The sequence below is a fragment of the Varanus komodoensis genome, unplaced genomic scaffold (genome assembly GCF_004798865.1).
Source record: "Varanus komodoensis strain SLA01 unplaced genomic scaffold, ASM479886v1 scaffold1, whole genome shotgun sequence".
Lineage (NCBI taxonomy): Eukaryota > Metazoa > Chordata > Lepidosauria > Squamata > Varanidae > Varanus > Varanus komodoensis.
This window is the reverse complement of record NW_025335268.1, coordinates 56,229,683-56,244,283: the sequence shown is the minus strand read 5'-3', so window position 1 is coordinate 56,244,283 and position 14,601 is coordinate 56,229,683. Positions and strand designations below refer to the sequence as shown.

At 41.4% G+C, this 14,601-nt stretch overlaps 1 protein-coding gene across 1 annotated transcript in view; it reads right to left on the bottom strand.

The window, feature by feature from the left end:
* The window catches only part of LAMA4 (laminin subunit alpha 4), a 101,428-nt gene that overhangs the window by 60,060 nt on the left and 26,767 nt on the right, over window positions 1–14,601 (bottom strand). Inside the window, exons 4-8 of the mRNA XM_044426191.1 lie at window positions 12,344–12,424; window positions 10,086–10,300; window positions 6,291–6,386; window positions 3,120–3,271; window positions 532–642 (exon numbers count right to left, since the gene is read on the bottom strand). Of these exons, the coding sequence (XP_044282126.1) occupies window positions 532–642; window positions 3,120–3,271; window positions 6,291–6,386; window positions 10,086–10,300; window positions 12,344–12,424 (655 nt within the window). The remainder of the gene's footprint in view (window positions 1–531; window positions 643–3,119; window positions 3,272–6,290; window positions 6,387–10,085; window positions 10,301–12,343; window positions 12,425–14,601) is intronic.

Genomic DNA, 14,601 nt, shown 5'->3' with positions numbered 1-14,601 from the left:
ATGTTTCAATGCATCAATTTTCAAATTTGTCCAAAGTTACAACATTTTATCACATGCTATTGACTTATAAGGCCTTAAACAACTTGGGGCCAGGCTACCTGAGGGAGTGTTTTCTCTCCTATCAAGATCAAGGCCATTCGTTAAGGATCTAGGCCCCCTGGTTGTTCCTTTGCCAGTACAGCTTTATCTAAAAGCAACCAGTGAGAGGGGCTTTCTTTTCTGGCACCCTTTTGATTTTTCTCCCCACTGTGATGCAATAGGCATCATCCTGGATAGCATGTTGGTGCCTTTTAAAGCCCCATCTGCTTATCAATGCCAGCGTAGAATTTTGTCACTAAGAAAAGTATGCATATATTTCTGTTTTTATGTTTGTATGCTATTTTAATTCCTATTTCAGTGAATCTTGCCTACTCTACTGTGATTTTGCGATGAAATAGTACAAATATTGCAGTATAACTATTATAAATAAAACAAGGCTTGTTCTTCAAAGGAAATGAAAAGTAAAAGGAGAAATAAAAATGGCAAACAAACCTTTTTATCGAGTGCATTGATTTCTTTGAGAAGCTCAGTCATTTCATTTGCGGCATTATCAGTCTGGCTCTTCCTCAGTACAGAATGACTATCCTTCTCTGACAATTTTTTCTACATGTGTATAAATAAAAATAAAATAGGTTGAACAAAGTATCTTCATTCAGTGCACTTGCAAACCATTTGCTTTAACAATGCACATTAAGAATGAGTAGCACCGAAAGAATACACTAGCATGAAACACAATAAATATCATGTAAACTGATTAAATAATAATTAGTACTAATCAAATATTGTACTTTTGGATTGTCACAGAGTCAAAATGCTGGAAAGGATCTCATGTGACAGCTTGGCTGATCTACTGTAGTGAAGCAGGAGTTAAGAGACCAGTGCTTGTTTAGCGCTTATGAAAAAAATGCAATTGAAGAAGATTGCACAAATTCCAAGTCGGTTTGTCCTATTGTCTATTAGAGGCTTCACATTCCTGGGATGGATTATTATTTTTTCTTTCCATACCACACATACCACTCTGCATAACACCCCACTGAAAAGCTACCACGGTGCTGTTGCTTCTTGCCAGCATAAGGTGCATGGAATCTGTGGAAGGGTTCTACCATAGCTGGAAGGGTATGTGTGCTTCTGGGACATGCACTTTTGTATGTGTGCTTGTCTGTTTTGTGGGAGCAAACAGAAAATAAGTCCCAAATATGTACACATCGGACATAACATTATGGGTAGGAGTTTGAAAACACTGATTTGACTCTGCCTAGCTTCTGGAACCCTAAGCTCACCACCTCTTGCCTTAGAGAGGATAGAGGAGAACGATCATCCTGCTGTGATAGACAAGGCTGTGGTTAATACCATGCAATCACAAGGAATCCAGGTGATAATAGTAACACCTTTTCCTTCTGACTAATGCCCATTGGTACACATGGCCTGAATGTGAAGCAAGCAAGGGCAGAGTCTTAGGATGGGGAGGACAGCTTTAACAGTCAACCCACACATGAACCTACCATCTTGTTTTTAATGAACCTTTTACATATTTGAAGGAGGTTACATGGGGTGGGCAACCTATGGCAAAAGATCCACATAGAGCTCCTGTCTAATTGCAAAAGCCCTCTGCATGTGATCAGTTCTAACCTACTCAGGGAAAGCTGGTAGCCCACATGTTGGTGAAGCTCCTTATTTGTTGCAGCTTTTTTTTTGACCTTTGTAGGAATTATTCATGGTGCCCCATGGTGGGGATGGAGTTCAGCACCATGAAGAGGTCCTATAAAACTCAAAAGAAAAGTGTTACAGGAGTTAGCCATCCCTATACCCATTTTGCAAGCGTGTTCCTCCCTTTCCTGGAAGCCTGCTGGGTGGGAAGGAAGGGAGAAAAAGGAGAAAGAGAAAAAGGGTGTCCCACCCACTTTGACACTGGTCCTGTCCACTATTCCCCCCCCCCGCTTTTTTATATATTTTTAAGGAACAGAAAAAAACATAAATACAACATATCACAACAATAATATTATAATGAAAACACAATAATTAAAGAATAAATAATAAAGTGCCCCCACCAGCCCGGAGACCAACTACCACTTAATTCACATATTATAACAATGATATATAATATACTTCAATTATATCCATATCCCCTCCAGAAAGTCATATAATCTTGCTTAGGTTTGCAGCCTTTGCCTTGTATCAATACTGCTTTTACAAAATCTTCCCAAATTTCATTATATTTATTTGCTTTCATTAACCTTAAAAAAAATTTTATTTCTGTCGTCAGTTTATCATTCATTACCATATTCTATATTTCATTATACCATTCATGCCTTAGCAAAACTCAATTCTGTTTCCAAGGTCCTGTCCACTATTGACACGAGGCCCCTGGATGATTACCAAGAGGGCAATGCAGCCCTTGGAAGAACAAAAGTTGCTCACCCCTGCCGTGCCCCTTCCTATCCTCATCATAACAGCTTTGCCAAGTAGAAAATGATTGAATCAAGGTCACCCAGTGGGCATCATGGCTGGGTGAGGGTTCAGAAGCCTAGCTCTCCCTAGGCCTGGTCCAGCACTCTCCATCCATTATACACCCCTGGCCAATTCTTGCATGCAGGTGTATGCAATTTGAGTTTACATCACTTAGTTCCCCAAGCGTTTCATGACCAATGGCTGAATGTGTGATCAGACTGCAGTGAAACGCAGTGGGAGTTGAGGTGGAAGTTCTCTCTGTGGTTACATGTCTGGGGTGGCTCATTCATGCAGGAAAAGCCTCACTTCAGATAGTAATAGTTTGGAAGTAACTTGTATGCCTGAATTGGACCTTAAATATATTGCAATCTGTGGGTACAACCTGATACCTGTATATTGTCCCTGCGCCATAGTATAGTAGCTTGGGAAAGGGGCAATTTGTAATGGGAAAATGCTATTAGGCAGAAGCTTAGCTTCCTTTTCCCTAGCTCTAAATTTTGATCTGACATCTGTGACCCTCCTATGGCTGCATTGTAGCTATTTCTGAATGGAAGGTGTCTTCTTTTTCTCTGTGTGCAACATATTAAGGCTGAAAGAAAAAGAGAAATATGGCCAAACAAGGCAACTGGTACCTTGAGGAAGAAAGTTGTGGAGTTGAGGTCCTGCAAATGTCTGTGAGCAGCAGCCCCTGTGGAGATGCTCTGCAGTGTTGCTTTGCTTTCATCAATGGATTGGGCTGCCAAACCAAGGTCATTGGTCAAATCCCAAATGCATTTGTCACAGCCTGGAGACGAAAATAAAACATGGACAGTTGAATGGGGATGATCTTTCTCTAGGAATCTTGCAAAATTCAGCTCTTCTTCTTTTTAAAAAAAGCATGTTTCTGCTAGCTTTCCTAGTTATAAATTTGAAATAATTTGTATACAGTGCCAAAAGGATATAATGTAGCTGGGAATGAGAAGTTCAAATTCATCATATTTTCTGGCTCTCCTAACATGTAATCTCACACATCTTGAAATGGTTTAATGTTAATTCAATCCATTCACATTTGAAGCCAGCAATAAACAAAGGATGTTAGACAGGGCCCATTGTAATCTACAGTATTCCAGAAGTGGATATTTATTGGACCTGTTTTCCCAGGAATTCCTCTGTGGGGCTTTGTGATGTGCACTGGCTGCTGTTTTGCATATTCAAGCTGAGACAGGGCTACTCTGCAATTTACTGTGTTGTGCAAACCCCCTGGTTAACAAACTATCCACAACCCTGAAGCAGGCCATGCAAACCAGGTTACTGGTTTAATTAATCCAAATAAACATTCATATTAAAACATTTAGCACATGATAGGAAACACCATCTATATCATCTATACAGGGCATTAAGAGAAAAATGGCTTGACCCACAAGTTAAAGAATTAAGCAAAAGAAAATGCATTCTAGCTGTGAAGCAGAGATTCCATAGATACTGTTAGTATGTTGTTTATATTATGTTATGCAGAACAGGTATTTTTGTAAAAGTTTTATTTCTATCACTAGTGTAGTTGGCAAACACCATAAACAGGGAACAATTTTCTCCTTCCTAATGAATGATATATTCAGAGCCTAATTTCTAAAAAGACAGCTGTCATCTCAAAGTTGCCTAGAAGCCAGGGACTCTGATTTTGAGCGCAATTTCTTTATACCAAAATATGTAGTGCTGGCCATCATTACTGAAGGATCAACATACATTCAAAGGCAATATCTGCTTTCTTGCTGTATAAGCTCTGGGGATGAGGAAATGTTCTGGGGCTAGGCACGATAAGTCCTGGTTCTAATTAAACTGAAATGATGACTTGGCCCTCAGTGCTGATTATTGTCTAGACCCTGCTCTAACCTAATCAATTGTAATTTGCTCGATATTCCATTGGTGTCAAGGGCCTCAAGAACATATCTTTGTTTATGGCCAACCAAGAAATACCAAATCCGATGATGGAGTGGAGTAGGGTCATGGAAGGTGCTGCCGAGCCTGATCTTTGTGGCATTCAGGGCTGGGCCTGCTGTCACAAACTGTGCCTCCCTCCAAGTACTTGGTATCTTCCTTCACCAAAATTTTATTTAAGGAGCGAGCAGCTTCGGGGGATGGGGATCCCCCTATTCCCCCTCCACCCAAATCGCCACTGCTGCTGGAAGTGCTCCTGAATTGGCGTTGGCATTTGTGGTGTCAGGGCAAAAGAACATACTTTCTATAGCATGGCTGCTAAAAGACTGAGGCTGTAAGAACAGCTTTAGATCTGATGAGGAATCCATGTTAGAAGTGTTGCTTCCTGAAATGCTAGTGTTCCTGTCCTGAAAGGTCTGTCCCTTGGGGCACATCTTGGACATGCCAATGTCTGCCTTTCTCAAAGGTTCTTTCTGTATTGTGGTGTCCGAACACCATAGAATCCCTGTTGTTTTATTCTAATGTGCCTCTATCATTCTGTGTATGTGATCCCCCACAAACTTTATGTAACTAATTTGTTAGAAAAGCATCTTATACAAACTCCATCTTTGTAGTCCTTTTGGGGACTGCCTACATGTTGCATGTATTTCTTGTATGTTTGCATAAACTGTACAAGTTCTTTTGCTTGTACACCCCCAGAAGACTCTCCAAGGGCAGTTTTTTCACTCTTGACAGTGGCAAACCTGCGGCAATTTTGCGGACCATCTACATGGCTGCATTTCTTCTTGTTTCCTTGCAAGAAGCACTGCTTTGTTGCCTTCACAATGGTAACTTTGACAGCAATGGAGGGGGCACCCATGCACCGCCACTATAGTGGTGGCGGTGGGTGGGGGAGGCATTGTGGGATCTGCTGCCACAGGTGTCAATTTAATAGCATTAGCCTTTGTTACTATGAATCTTGCCATTTGGTCATCCCTCTCAGACTGAAAAATATTTGGGCCAGCCCTGCACAAAAAAGTACCAGGTAATATATTAACTGGAACTCAGATTTCCAAATCACGAATCACCCTTGAATCCACCTGCCCCACTAATTCCTTGCCACCTGTATTCTAAGCAATATTGTCACTGGAGGGAACTGCATCACCACATTCTAGGCATTAAGTAAGCACCAGGTTTTTTGAGCTCTTGCTGTAGTGCTTCATGGATGAAGCTTCCTGCAGACATGCTATGCAGCTGGGGTGTCCACATATGTAGCACACCCTGGGGAAAAAAGGGCAAAAGAGGATGCTAGTTTGCATAAAATTTGTATTTAGAAATGCCAATTTAGAAACTAATTTAAATAAAAATATAATCTCACCCTGGGGAAGCCTGTGACCGGGTGCCCTGTGTGTCCTCCCGCCTTGTCTGCTGTCCAAGCAACTTCAAAGCCCTTTTGGCCTCCTGATGGTTCTTCATTTTTAACTGGCCTTGGATGGGAGGAGCTTTCATAGAGGGAGCCTCCAATACAGGCCTGTCCTCCGTCCGAGAGGACACATGTCCACTTGATGAAGCAGCAGAAAAGGGCAGCTGTGTTGAAAAGCCTTGCTTGATTCTTGCTCATTCCCCCAACAAAATAGGCTGCATCTGCCTGCCTAAATGTTCCTCCTAGAAAAACACCCTGCCAAGCCCCGCAATGGCCTGCTGCATGACAGTAGACAAGGGGGCTATTCATAGCCTTGGATTAGGTCTTAGCAGACCTAGGCAGTTTTCTACCTTGCCTCTGTTTCATTTACCACATTAAAACATTCCTTCAGGTAAGTTTTAATGACAGCCTCTTTGGGCCAAAACACACATTAGTTTAAATCTCTACTGGTAGCAAATACGTCATATAATTGGGATGTTATTCTTACTGATAACAGGGCAATCGGTGGCAGGAGGAGGCACTGGAGGTTCTGCTAGACATTGTCCTGTTCGGTGGTCACAAGGGCCTCCTCTGCAATTGCATGCTAGGAAAAAGAGAGAGACAGCAAAGGTTATACAGAAATCATAGTCAACTTGGTCTGTTTCAAATCTTGGAGCAAGAGCTTCTGCAAAGAATTCAGAATGGAAGTCGTTATTCCCAAATCAACTCAGAGTCCCTTATAATGTTACCAATCCAGATCATTTATGTGACCAAAGAGGAAATAGAAGGAAACCAGGGGGCCAAGAAATATACTTCTGGAAACTTTTTTGTGTACTGAGTATAGACTATTTTACTTGCCAAAGTAGCCCAATAAGTAAGTGTGCTACATTAAGTACAGATGGCATCTTCAGATGTTGCAAACCCTCATTCCAAATTATGTCGACATACAATTACAACTGATCCAATCTAAGATTCGATGGCAGCATTTCCCCCCTATAAATACAGGGAGTAGTGCATTTGAGGCTGGGATACAATGTGCGCAATCAATCAGGAAATAATGCTAAAAGTGATTGTGACAACCAGCCAGCCTAAGCAAGCACTAATTGGCTTCTTTAATCTTATGCTAATTAGCTTACTTTATTAGATAATTAACTCAGAAAACTAGTTTTGAGCCAACCTTGGACTAATTTCGTCTTCTATACAAGTGTGTGTTTGCTACAGAAAAGCAATATTATGGGCGGAGCAATCCTATGGCAATTAGACTCTATCTCGGTGCCCCAAGCTGCCCTGGGATGCTTTTTCTGCAACTGCAGCTGAACTGCAAGTGCAGAGGAGGAGGTCCAGTCATGAATCTTACTGCCTCCCCACTTCTGTGACCTCAGAAGAGGGTGGGAGAAAGGGGGCTCACTGGTTGATGCAGGGGAGGGGCAAGGATTCACAGGCTCATGCAGTCTCTTCATTTCATACCTGCCACCAGGAAGTTACATGGACCGGACAGGCTCAGAGGCCAGTCTGGCTAAACACAGATTTAAAGGAGGAACATGAAATGCCTCCATCCTCGAACCTGCCCTGCCTGACTCCTGTGGCAGGACTTAGGAGAGGTGTAGGGCTACAACCTCAGAGCCTCTGTGTATAGAACACAATCCCACAGGATTTGCTCTTCACAGTTCAGTGCGGAGTGCTCAAAACAGTTTATATGAGAAATAAACTCACTGAACTGCTGCTGACAAAATGGATGGATGGAGATCTTAAATGATTTTTTTCCTTTATGATTGAACATATTATTGTTAACATTGATGATATAAAAATAACAGTCCTTTTCAATCTCTCACTGGTTGAATGCACCAACAGTTATTTATTACTTAGATGCTCAAACCTGCAATATAACCTGCCATTTTGAAATTCAGTGTGTTTCTAAAGCTTGCATTTTTCAGAGCACATTAAAACCTTCTGGCTATTTTGTCTTATTATAGCTTCTAAAATTAACTTGCTTCCCAAGCTTAGTTTACTTTTAAAACCCATAACATATATACTTCTTGGTTAATGAAACATGGAAAAGCAGACAGATTTTTGCGGTTCACAGTCTGAGCACATGAACCTTTCTTAGTTATAGTGGCACAAAAATGCTTGTGCCAGTGTAGCTAGAGTGGGGATACTTAAAATGATGAAAGGGTTCTGTCTGAATCTACTCCCATTACAGAGCTAGGCCTCACTTTCTTAGCCGTAGTACCCAAATGAATTCCCATGAATATTAGATGTGGAGAGAAACAGGGAAACCCTGTTTTCTTCATGCTCTGCTTGTAAATTTTCCTGTGTCGTTTGTCTGGGCGTTGTTATGGATGTCACATTCTTCACATCATTATACTCAGCAAGCTGGTGCATGTGTATTTTTAAAAAACAAGGAACTGGCAACGTTGGAGGAGGACCAGCTGGAACGGGGTTGTAGCATGGGTGGAGGGACACTCCTCTTTAAACCCAGCCATGATGTCTGCTCTTCAGATTCAGAATGAGTTCATTCCTCCCATTCCACATGGCCTAATTCTGATTGAGACTATGATGGGGGCAAAGACTTTGTTTCTCTAAGTGGATTAATCCCCACCTTGAGTGTTCTGTGCTGTCGGGTCCTCTCCAACTTATGGCACCCCTGCAAATGAAAGTCCTCCAAAACGTCCTATCCATGACAACTTTGGTCAGGCAGTCCCTGCCTTAATGAATTAAAAAGTCACTCAAGGCCACTCACAAAACAAATTAAAATCAGTTAAAAGAATAGGAAAGATTAAAATACCATGAAAATACAACAGACAACTACAGAAATAAAAACAGCATCCAAGCCAACAGACCCACATACGGGCCAATGGCCTATGTGTATCATGTGGTCCTAGCCTGCCAGCAGAAGGACAACAGAGAAGGCATGCAGCCCTTCTCCCTTGGCAGAAAGTTCCACAGCAGTCACAGAGCAGCCCCAAAATGTGCCTCTGATGACACTGGACCCAAAAAAGGGCTTCTCCAGAAGACCTGAAGAACTGGGTATGTGAGAAAATCTTTCACATCATCTGATCCCAAGCGATATGGGGCTTTATAGGGCATGACCAGCACTCTGAAGTCTGCCCAGAAACAGAGTGGTATCCAGGGAAGCTGTTGAAACAAGTGAGTCCCGAGCTCCCTATAAATGACCCTATTTACTCAAGAGCTGCACTGCGGCACTCTGGGCCAAATGACGTTTCTGAACAGCTTTTAAGGCCGCTCCAAAAGTGTGCATTGCTGTAATCCAAACAGGGGTTGCGATCATGGCCAGATCAGGCATCTCTAGGAACAGGTGCAATGAGTGCACTAGTCTCAGCTGTACAAACATACTCTAGGTGAACATCAAGATGTGTGTTCAGGTTCAGGGCTGGGTGTCCAGGCTGTAACCCCATTCAGCACAGGTTGAATCCTTATTTACCTATCTTAAAGATGTGTCCTAATCTATTTAGGGGCCTCCCGTGTCTGTTATTTGTTTAAAACTGTGCTGACAGCACAGCTGTGCCAGCACTAAAGACATGAGAGCAGCACATCTACTTTGGCTTTTAGAAACAGAACGAACACTTTTCACGTGCACCCACAGTAAGTCGTTTATTTAAATTTATGTAAGAAGATTGCATTTCACGCCTTATGACAATAAAAATTAACAGAAACAGAATGGATCTCATAAATCAATGGGTCTCATGCAGCAGGAAACCTTCTCCTTAAGGTTTAATCCCTGGTTCCTGCCTTCCTTAGCCTGGTTCCCTTCAGATATTTTGGGTTACGGCCACAGATATTCCTGACCATTGGCTATGTCAGCTGGGACTGACACAAGTCACCAGGCTAGGGAAGCCTGCTTGAGTAAAAAGAAAGCAGGTGCTTGATTATATTGACAATTTGGTTCCCAGATTGTTCAGGCCATCCTTAAGCTGCGGCTGCGGCCAGTACTTGCACTTTTAGATCAAGACATGAGATAATCTAATGCAGCAGCTCGCATGACTTACTGCTTGGCTGCTGTTTGGACCAGTATAAGGATTTCAGTTAATCTTTTATACTGGACTCTTAAGGTTGATCTCAAATGTCCAAGAAGCTTCAGTTAAGGTGTTCTGCCCTTGGAGGAAGCTACATATCATTTTCCAAGAGTAGAACTTCCAATGCAAGAATATTCATATTTCTGCCTTCATGTCTCAATCACATAGATTGCATCCAAAGCATATTCACATGCATCACAAAGCATGGATTGCATCCAAATCTATGTTCACAAATCACTGAAAGAACCTAATAGTAATACAGTAAGTACCTGTACATGTTTTAGCTATTCTGGCATCCCCATAATAGCCTGGAGCGCATAGTTCACAATTGAACCCTGTGGTGTTGCGCAAGCAGTTGCGACACTGTCCTGTCACTTCATCACAATCTTCAAAGATCAGGTTAGGATCTGAGTTGCCACTGCAGTCACATTTTTTACAGGAGCTGCCAATCAGCAAGGGATTTCCATAGTAACCGGGTGCACACCTGGAATGAAAATGCAGACCTAGCAATGAGGAATGGCAATAGCTTTCTGACCTTTTCTCCTGGCGACATTCTCTGTGCCAAGTCAACAAAAACAAGGTAGGAACTTTGAACACGGCAGGTGGCTGCACGTCTGATCTGCATCTACGATTCTTTACACAGCTAAAACCTCAGGGATAAAAATTATGCTATCTCTTATTAGCTTGTTATCTTTATACATCTTTAATTCACTGCAAACACCCTAAACACTCTGGTTATTGGGAGGTGTAGACATAAAATAAAATAAATAATCACTTTTTCATTAATTTTTGGTATTAGCCTTTCTATTGCTTATTTGTTAGGAGTGTGTCTATTTTGGAAGAACATGATTTGCTAAATCACAGCAAAAGCTCACAATGTAATTCTAATTCTCACTTTCCGTCTAATTGATGCATGCTTCCATTTACTGAGAAAGGTGCTGAAGACACAAGATTTCATTCTGTGAAGCTAAAGTAATTTCACACACTAGTTTCTTTCCATGAAACAGTGCCAGTAGGTACTATCTGATCCTTAACTGGGAACTGAAAGTGATTCCGTTGATCCTTATAGATAATTAATAATTACACTGGTATGAAAAAGGGCAAATTTCAACTCTATACAGAGCAATCCTATACCACTCTACTCAGTAATCAGTCCCACTGAATTCTATGGGACTTCTTTGCCCATGCACATATATATAGGATGACAATCTTATTTTATTAGACTTTATAAAAAGCAATGCAGTATCAGATTTTGAATCAGCAAAATTAACTGTTAACAGCTTGCTCCAATTCCGTCGTCCTGCTCCAGTTTCTGTAGCTGGTCTTTCAAAAGGAACAGCAGCAACACCAAAGAGGTCCCATTTACACTGTGAGCTGGTGCGAGGACTCCAAGTACAGTGGACTATAAACTCAAAATGCAAGTCTTTGGCTCACATGTAGATCTCAATATGTGTAGAATGCCACATGCATCCTGTAGTGTATCAGTATATATATGTTTGTGCATATGCTGCCCCAATATGTTCCATCTTGTGGATTTCATGGATCGTGTAGAAAGCACCTGTGACATTCTCAATGTGGTGTGTGGGTGAAACCGGCCAAGGATAGTGCTTTTACATCAGAGAGGGCAAAATCTGAATCACTGACTTCAAAATCTGCACTTTGTTTATGCTGTTACCAATCCTCTTTTCTAATTTGTCCTAATTTATATTTGGCAACCAAAGTGCTTTACCCAAAGTTGAAAAGCACATTTTTTCTCACTATGACAGAATTAGTTCAGGAGGGCAAAACTCAACCCAACCACATCACACCACACCACACTTCTTTAGAGTAGAAAGCACGTACCATTTGTACTCTAACACTAATTCTCATCTCAAAATGCAAAAATGCATGATGGCTTTTCTCAGCACTATGTAAAGTGGAAGGGTAATGAAGATTTGAATTTACCATTCCCATGCTATAGGAAGTTCTGTAAAGTTATGGGGAGACAGGAAAATCAGATTAAAAATTCCCCTCAGGTATGGGGCAGGGGTTGGTGGGGTTCTGAAGAAAATCTCCTGCTACTGATTTGTTCATGTTTTCCCCAGATATTTTCTAAGGGTTCACATCTCTCTACATAAGACAAAATGGAACTGGGTTCCATTTGGCTAATCTTAGGAGCATCCAGGAATGTTTTATCATGATTGACCTTGACCCAGCTGAGGACGACCAGTTGGAACAGCAGCAGTAGAGGCCAAGGGTATGAATAGAAAGCCAAATCGCAGCATCATACCTAGGCCTGAGAGGACCAACAAGAGCCAGGGACTCACAAATGTAGGCCAAGTGGGACTTTGTATGGCTATAGCCTACTGAACGTGACAGAACATAGACCGCTGAACACAACCATATCTAGGCTTGAGGTTTCATTCTTCAGATAAAGGGGCAGAGGAATTTAAAAACTGCATTTGTTAAAACATAGATAGTATTTGATCAAGATGAATGACACAAAGGTTTATCATGCTTAAAATGCTGCATCTGAAAATGTACATACCTTTCACAGTTTGGCCCTGCATAATTTTCTTTGCACTTACAGCGCACCACTCCATTTTTTCTGTAACAGGACACTGCAAAGCTAAAATGGCATTAAAATCCATGATCAGGAATGGTAATTAACACTCATAAAGATAACCAGTACATTAATAATGATAAGCAAGGGTTCCAGACATTGCTTGCAAATGCTTACAATTGCTCCCATTACGAGCCTGGCTTATTTAGATTGATGTGTGAACCAGAAACTGCTTGTAAATTATCGAGCAAGTGTGCCTGGGAACCCCGGCTTCTTGCAACATGTGACAGCTTTGTGTGTTCCTCTTGAATTTGAGGACAAACTTATTTGGGGTAGTATCATGTGCTCAGGCTTGGCTGCTCCCATGACGGCTGGCTGAAAGCAATGATCTTACCAATGTCTTTCCAACCAGTCTTAGCATCTGCCTTGATTTCTCCAAGGCAGACTGACACCTTATTCCTTGTTCGAGTCAGCATGATCACTGGATGATGCATTTATGTTAACTGACATTAGTGGAGAAGGCATCAAGGAGGAGAATGCTTTTCCCACCCCAAGGGCTTCGTGGTGTCCACATGGGCCTGTGTACCTCTGCTCCTATCATTTCTTTCACTTCATTTATCATGCTCCTTGATAAGGATTGCTGCTGCCCAAGAGGAACCCAAATGGTTTCTGTCTCATACCCAGAGCCCATGTACAGTTAATAGCACTCAATTAGCAGAAATGCTCTAATTTTTAGATTAATGAAATCTGATCCACATAAATCAGTTACTCTGGCTGAAATAGGCTGTGGAATATGGTGGAAGGTTCATATGGATACTTTGCAACAACAGTGGGGAATTTATGTCTCTCCAAATGTTGCTGGACTACAAATGGTTTTTGGTACCAGTATTGATTTTAAATATTTTATTCTTCTGTATTTTTATTTTTTCTTTACTGTTCTTTTAAAGCTATAATGTGATGTATGCAGTTTGTAACTGAATTAATAAACTCCCAGCACTCCTGACCTTTGGCCATGCTGGCTGGGACTGATAGTAGTTGCAGTCCAACAACATCCTATGATCTTCGGGAAGGGCAAGAGCACTATCCACGTTCCTTTTCCAGGGCTGGATGAACAGAGGAAGCTGATCTTGCAAGCAGGACACTTTCTTCTATCACTCTTCAAAATGTTGTCATTGGCAAGAAAAACATCAGATCTTTCACATTGTCCTTAAGTTGGGGTGTGTTTGCTTTAAAAAACACTAAGGAGAACACTCTGTCTCACACTGCGCACTGGTATCACCATTCTACATGTCATTACAGTGTGTTTACATTAACCCTAACCCCATAGCAGTAATATTTAAATGTCATAAGCATCGTAAGAAAATTATGATCTCATTTTGCTGTGCAGTTCAGCCAACCCTTGTGTGCCTCTCTGATCATGCAACAATGCACAGTAAAGCAATCGGTATCCATGTATTTTACCTCAGGAATTCTACCTCTTCGAGAAGTTTGCTGTTAAAAGGCTTAAATATTAATCGCTTTTGAAAGATGGTGTACAGAGAGCCCTGGGGGTCAACATGATTTATATAGCAGTGTAAAAGATTGACAAGAATATGCCATTTAAAGACCAAAGTCATCTCCATGGAGTAATACAAGGTAAGATGGTCCAGTAGGTGAACCACATCCTCAGTAAGATTTGGCAGCTCTTTCACCTCAGGGCTCAAACAAACATCACTTTAAATCTGTATCTAGCAGCAGCTGCTGTTTTCCACTGTTACTCTAGAGTAGGTACAGGGCCCCCATCTGAATCAGAATCTTAGCATAGTCAATAAGGCAGCTGTTAAAGTCTAACTTGGTCCCTCCACCTATTTTAGAAGAAACATGAAGATTCCCCCATCCCATAAGCTGACAGATATGAAGTTAAAACATGTGTAAAAATGGTTGTAAAAACAAGCACAGACATGTTTGGGGGGAATTTTACTACCCCAAGTCATTTTCCAACTATTCTGGAGTGGTAAAATGTCCTCAGAAACAGGCATGTGCCCAGTATACTTCAGAAGAGTTATATTATACAGCCAAACTATTAGAAAGATAACATTAATTGACAGTGTAAAATTTCAGGTAAAAGGTTTTTTTGGTGTCATTGAGTATTTTTTTTACCATAACAAAGCTGTCCCTGTGAGATGGATGTTCTACAATGAAATGTGACACTTTGTCACAGCCTAGTGACCCTCAAAGTACTTAAGACTGCTTCTCAAGGCCAG